This window comes from Desmodus rotundus, chromosome 12 (genome assembly GCF_022682495.2).
Source record: "Desmodus rotundus isolate HL8 chromosome 12, HLdesRot8A.1, whole genome shotgun sequence".
NCBI classification, from domain to species: Eukaryota; Metazoa; Chordata; class Mammalia; order Chiroptera; family Phyllostomidae; genus Desmodus; species Desmodus rotundus.
The window spans coordinates 67891429-67898172 of record NC_071398.1 but is presented as its reverse complement, the minus strand read 5'-3'; the positions used below and the strand labels follow the sequence as shown (position 1 = coordinate 67898172).

The 6744-nt window shown below is 45.8% G+C and overlaps 1 protein-coding gene across 1 annotated transcript; it reads left to right on the top strand.

The window, feature by feature from the left end:
* The first annotated feature begins 593 nt into the window (after positions 1–593).
* Positions 594–2825, top strand: LOC112314007 (disintegrin and metalloproteinase domain-containing protein 30-like). The gene has a single exon (XM_024570609.2). The coding sequence runs from the start codon at positions 594–596 to the stop codon at positions 2823–2825; it is 2232 nt and encodes a 743-aa protein (XP_024426377.2).
* Positions 2826–6744: the final 3919 nt, after the last annotated feature.

Here is a 6744-nt window from a genome sequence, read left to right as displayed (position 1 = left end):
TGGCATAATGAAGCCCTCTGGGAACCCACCTCTTGCCTGCAGCCAGGTGCTTCCAGGGGCGGGGGTGGAGGTGTAGCACCTACACTGATGTTCTCAGGCTCTGGTGCTACTCTGGCAGGCTCCAGGCTCCTGCCCTTTGCTGCAAGCGAGCCCACTGGGAAACTGGGAATGGTGGGGTGACGATGTGGGCACACGGGCCTATTAAGACACCCGCATCCAGCCTGTGGAAAACTTCAGGGGTGTCCTAGGTCCTGTAGAAACAGACTAAAGGGCACAGGAGAAAGTCAGCCTCAACAAGGTCTCTTTTCTTGCTCCTGTTTCTCTCTGTTCCTTCTCCTTTTCTCCCTGCCTGACACCCTCCTTTGTCTTCTGTTCTCGCGCACCTTTCTCGCGTTTCTTCCACGTGCGCCCAACGGCACCGCCCAGAAAACGAACCAGGCGTCTTGGACAGGACATGCGCCCTGACCCATCCTAGACCAAGGCCAGCGCTCCCGCACACCCGGCTCGCCCAGCCAGACACTTTGCGCTCCCGCGCCTCTAGCGACGGCCCCTGGAAGTGCAGGGGCTGCCTCACTGGGGAACAGAGCTGTGCCATGAGGTCAGTGAGGACTGTCCTCTCCCGAGGCCACTTGCTGCTCGTGCTGGTCCTGGCGGTGCTCCTGGTTGACACCTTTGGCGAGGATTTAATTTTTCACCCGGAGTGGGGCTTCGACTCCTATGAAATCACCATCCCCAAGAAACTGAGCTTCCGGGGAGGGGAGCAGGGTGTGGCCAACCACGTGTCCTACCTCCTGCAAGTAAAAGGCAAGAAGCATGTCCTTCACCTGTGGCCCAAGAGGTTTCTGTTGCCCCGACACCTGCCGGTTTTCTCCTACACAGAAGAGGGGGAACTCCTGGAAGACTACCCTTACATCCCCACGGACTGCAACTACATGGGCTTGGTAGAAGGAGTGGAGGATTCGGGAGCTACTTTCAGTACATGCACCGGGGGTCTCCGAGGCATATTGAAAATTGATGCCGAACATTACCAAATCGAGCCCCTTAAGACCTCTTCCACTTCTGAACACGTCGTCTATCTTCTGAAGAACGAGGAGGAATTTCAAGATCAGATCTGTGGCGTAACTGAAGAGGAAATCGAAAATCAGATGAGCCAGCCTGAGAAAATGGCTAGGATCAGTGACTTTAGTGGAAGTGTTAAGCACCAAAAGTACTTGGAATTAGCCATGGTCTTCGATTATGCTAGATATATGTATGTGCAGTCCAATAGTAGTCGAATTATAGATGATGCCGTTCTTCTGACCGGGATTATAGACACTTACTATCAAGAGATCAGTGTGAGAATACAGCTAAAAGGTATTGATATATGGTCCTATGGAAACAGAGTAAGACTTTCATATGATGAATTAGCTGCAGCTTTAACTCAATTTTTAATATACAGATATACTCTGCTAAACACGAAGATCCCGGCAGATTGGGCACATATATATATTAAAAGAAATTATACAGATGGTTTTGCATGGTCCTGGGGAAGAGTGTGCAAATCCGCAGTGGGATCTGCAAGTGTTATTCCAGATGTAAATGTCCTTTTACCTGCCACTTGGACCACTCATGAACTGGGCCATGGCTTGGGGATGATCCATGATGTAGGGTACTGCCTATGTAAGGGGAAGCGGACCTGCATCATGCGCAATGGACGGACTGGGTTTAGTAATTGTAGTTATGACAGTTTCATAAGCTTTGTCCACCAAAAAGCAAAATGTCTAACTAATATCCCAGGAGTAGGTTATGTGGTTAAGAGATGTGGAAACAAAATTGTGGAAGACACGGAGGAATGTGACTGTGGTTCCAAGGAGGACTGTAAAAACGACCTTTGTTGTCAACCAGATTGTAAACTCAAGCCAGGTGCCAATTGCAGCACTGGGCTTTGCTGTCATAACTGTCACTTTCGTCCTTCTGGGTATATGTGTCGGATGGAAGAAAATGAATGTGACCTTGCAGAATACTGCACCGGGGCCTCACATTTCTGCCCAACTGACACGTATAAGCAGGATGGAACCCCGTGCAAGTACGAAGCCCGTTGTTTCAGGAAGGGCTGTCGATCCACATTCATGCAGTGCCAAAGCATTTTTGGACAGGACGCCAGGGAGGCTCCTATCCAGTGCTACGAAGCAGTTAACTTAATAGGTGATCAATATGGGAACTGTGGTATTTTAGAGGTTTCTCAGTACCAGAAGTGTACCAAACAGAATTCAATATGTGGCAGGGTACAGTGTATAAATGTCCAAACCCTCCCGGACAGGCCAGATCATACAAACGTCATTTCTACTCATCTGCGGGATGAAAACCTCATATGCTGGGGCATAGGCTATCATCTGTCCATGGGACCCATGGGGATTCCTGACACGGGTGCGATCATCGATGGGACCTCCTGTGGCAAGAACCAGATATGTTGGAACAGAACCTGTGTGGATAGTTCGATCCTGAAGTTTGACTGTCTGCCTGAGAAGTGCAACCACAGAGGCTTTTGCAACAACAGAAGAAACTGCCATTGCATGTATGGCTGGGCCCCGCCCTTCTGTGAGGACGCCGGGTTTGGAGGAAGCGTGGACAGCGGGCCGCCAGGAATGCGGAAAGTGGAGGTGCCTGACTTCATCCAGGTCTTGTCCCTTATGTTACTGCGCCTTGTTTTGTTTGCCATCTCAGTGATTTTTGTGTTTTTCAGGCAACTGATAACAAACTGTTTAAAATCCATACAAAAAAAAACCAACTACCACTGGAGATGGATAATCCAAGGCAAAAAAATGTCAAATAATCAAAAAAAGTAATCAGGAAATCCATAGTCACTTGGTAACACAGGGACATATATTGAACAAGCTTATCATTTATCCAAATGGCTCTTCATTCTTCCTCCAATTCTTTTTTACTTACTTTCCTTCTAGTTTTGATCAGCAAATAAATGATATTCTTGTTTGGGAAAAAATCACTGCCTTTTACTTTCCTAGTATTTCCTTGCCCCTTAGCTCGTGATAAGGTTTGCATGTCCTGAGAAGCATGCCCTGATGGCTTTCTGACACCAGAGCTCGGAATGTTGTGAGTGTCATAGAATTCCAGTGGCTTCCAGTGGACTCCTGTCTCTCAGAATCCCAGCAAATGAAGGGACTAATCTGCCTTTCTCTCTGCCTCCCTCCGTGTGACCAGTGAGATGTCTGTGCCTGTGTCCCATGCTGTGATAAATGGTGACTTCACACTTTGTGGATAGTGACACTTCACGAGGGGTGTCCCCCAGATAAGCATTTCCCTGTGCAGTCACTCTGTGGATGTGTGGTCTCTGTGTCAGTGTTTGGGGTGGCCTTAGTTGGTTTAAGGCGCGTCAGTCTATAAATGAAGACAAGCCCACCAGTGTCCTGGGGGCAAGGATCTGAGGATGTTCTGTGCTTTGGGATTCTGCTCACAGGGACAGGTCTTGTGTGCCTGTGTGCAGAGGGACAGCTGGCTCCAGGCTTGCCACACCCCTAAGTAGAGCAGAGGAGAGTGAGAAAAGCCTTCCACTCCCCAGTATCCCCACGTCTGCCAGCAGAAATTCTCTCCCCTTTGTGCGGTGCTTTGGGGGCAGGAGAGGAGGACTGAGTGGCCTGCCAGAGGAGTCAGGCCCCCTCTCTGCTGCCCAGGGAGGGCCTCCTCCTCCCCAGACCTTGTCAGCCCAGCTGTTTTCAGTCTTGCTCTAGGCTGAGCCTTCCTGCTGTTCTCTCACCTTGCCCCCAGCCCCGCCTTCCCCAGGCCCCACCCCAGGCCCACTGTCCCCCACCCCATTGCCCTCTTTTCTTAGTCACATCATTCCACTACTCACAGAAGTTGGGGATGCCTCACAATAGTGGTCCCTCCAGACTGCTTGGGGGCTCTGCTCACTCAGAGAACATCAAAATAACCTCTCTTTTGTGGTTATGAAGCTTGGTTGTGACTAGAAAGTGTCCTTATAAAGCAAGGACACTGGCTGACAGCTCAGTACTGATGAAGAGGGCCACCACTGACAGTTTGCTGTGCACCTGGCGACAGTCTGAGTGTCTCACGTGTGTTCATGTCACACTCCTGAAAGTCACTCTCTGAGGTAGGTGTGATGACTGTCCTGTTTTCCAAAGGAGACATTGAGGCACAACGAGGTTAAATAATTAGCTTGAGATAATGTACCTTATAAGTAATGACATTATTCAAGGACTCATTATGTCTTTCTTCAATAGATATTGGGGAAGTGAATTTAGGAAGAGGATTTATTTAAAAACTGTAAGGATACTGATCCATTGGGAAATGTTTTTATGAAGGTTTTCATGGTGATAAAATGTTCATATTTACCATCCTACTCATTTTTTCTTCTACTGTATTGAGAAATTACAACAAATATACTTGTACAGGTATAAAGTGCACAATGTGGTGATTTGATATACACAGGCATGATGGAATGGCTTCCAAGATTAAGATAATTAACAGAACTGTCACCTCATACAGTTTATTTGAACAGGGGGCTGAGAACGCTTAAGAGAACTCTCAGCAAACTTCAGGTACGTTATTAACTGCAGGTCTTAACTATAGTCAGCATGCTGTGTATTAGATGCTTGGAATTTACCTTACGTGTCATTGAAAGTGTGTCTTTGACTTACATCTACCCATTTCTCCCTCCCCCAGCTCCTAGACACCACCATTCTATTCCATTTCTATGAAACTGGTGCTTTTTCAAATTTCCCATATCAATGATACCACATAGAATTTGTACTTTTCTGTGTGGCTGGCTTCATTGAGTTACCAATTGAAATTGATGGTGGGAATAAAACAGAGACTACTCAAAAAAATGATTTCACACAATTCCTTCTACTATACAATTTTCTAGAAGGCTATAGGTAACTAAATGCCTAAAAGTATCTCAAGAATTAAGGGTTGGGTGGGGGGCGGGGGAAGAATTCTGGGCACTTGGAGTTGTCCGTGACATTACTATTACCTTAATTACATTAAGAACAAACTGTTTAATCTACTTCCAAGTTTCTGAGTTATTACAGAACCACATCTACCCAAAGAAACTTTCATAGGGAAGAAGTGTTTATACTGCAGCACCTGTCTAAAGCTGTATAAGTACATTATTTTTTTAATTTATTGATTGTTTTTTTAAAAAATATATTTTGTTGATTATGCTATTACAGTTGGGTCATTTTTTTCCTCTCCCCTTTATTCACCTCTGCCCTGAACCACCCCTCCCTCCAGCATTCCCCCCCACCCTTGGTTCATGTCCATGGGTCGTACATATAAGTACTTTGGCTTCTACATTTCCTATACTATTCTTAACCTCCCCCTGTCTATCTTGTACCTACCATTTATGCTTCTTATTCCCTGTACACTTCCCCTGCAATCTCCCCACTCCCACTCCCCACTGATAACCCTCCCTGTGATCTCCATTTCTGTGATTCCATTCCTGTTCTAGTTGTTTTCTTAGCTGGTATTTGTTTTTTACATTCAGTTGATGATAGTTGTGAGTTTGTTGTCATTTTACTGTTGATAGTTGTGATCTTCTTTTTCTTAGATAAGTCCCTTTAACATTTCATAGAATAAGGGCTTGGTGATGATGAGCTCTTTTACCTTGACCTTATCAGGGAAGCACTTTATCTGCCCTTCCATTCTAAATGATAGCTTTGCTGGATAGAGTCATCTTGGATGTAGGACCTTGCCTTTCATGACTTTGAATGCTTATTTCCAGCCCCTTCTTGCCTGCAAGGTTTCTTTGGAGAAATCAGCTGATAGTCTTATGGGAACTCCTTTGTAGGTAACTGTCTCCTTTTCTCTTGCTACTTTTAAGATTCTCTCCTTACCTTTGATCTTGTATAATGTAATTATGATGGGCCTTGGTGTGTGCTTCCTTGGATCCAACTTCTTTGGGACTCTCTGAGCTTCCTGGACTTCCTGGAAGTCTATTTCCTTTGCCAGATTGAGGAAGTTCTCCTTCATCATTTTTTCAAATAAGTTTTCAATTTCTTGGTCTTCCTCATCTCCTTCTGGCACCCCTATAATTTGAATGTTAGAACATTTACAGTTGTCCTGGAGGTGCCTAAGCCTCGATTCATTTTTTTTTTAATTCTTGTTTCTTCATTCTGTTCTGGTTGAATATTTATTTCTTCCTTCTGCTCCAAATCATTGATCGTAGTCCCACTTTCTTTCCCTTTACTTTTGGTTCCTTGTATATTTTGCTTTATTTCACTTTGCATAGCTTTCACTTTTTCCTCTATTTTGCAACCATACTCAACCATTTCTGTGGGCATCCTGATTACCAGTGTTTTGAACTCTGCATCTGATAGGCTGGCTATCTCTTCATTGCTTAGTTCTATTTTTGGAGCTTTGATTTGTTCTTTCATTTGGGCCATACATGTGTGTGTGTATAAAATATATATATTTGTCTCTGGGCAGCTCTTACGTTGCAAGGGGTGGAGCCTTAGGTATTCACCAGGGCAGGGCAACCCATGTCCCTGTGTTGTGGTGTTGTATGTGGGGAGGGGTCAAAGAGGGAACAATGCCACTTGTTCAACCCTCGGCCGGCTTTCAGTCACTTCCCCCACTACCCACAAGCAAATTGGGCCCTTCTGGTGCTGGTTCCCAGGTAGGTGGGTTAGTATACATTCTAGGACCCTGTGGGTCTCTCCAACAAACTCTCTTGTGAGACTGGGAGTTTATTCCACCACTGCAACCCCTGTGGATTTTTATAGTCAGAGG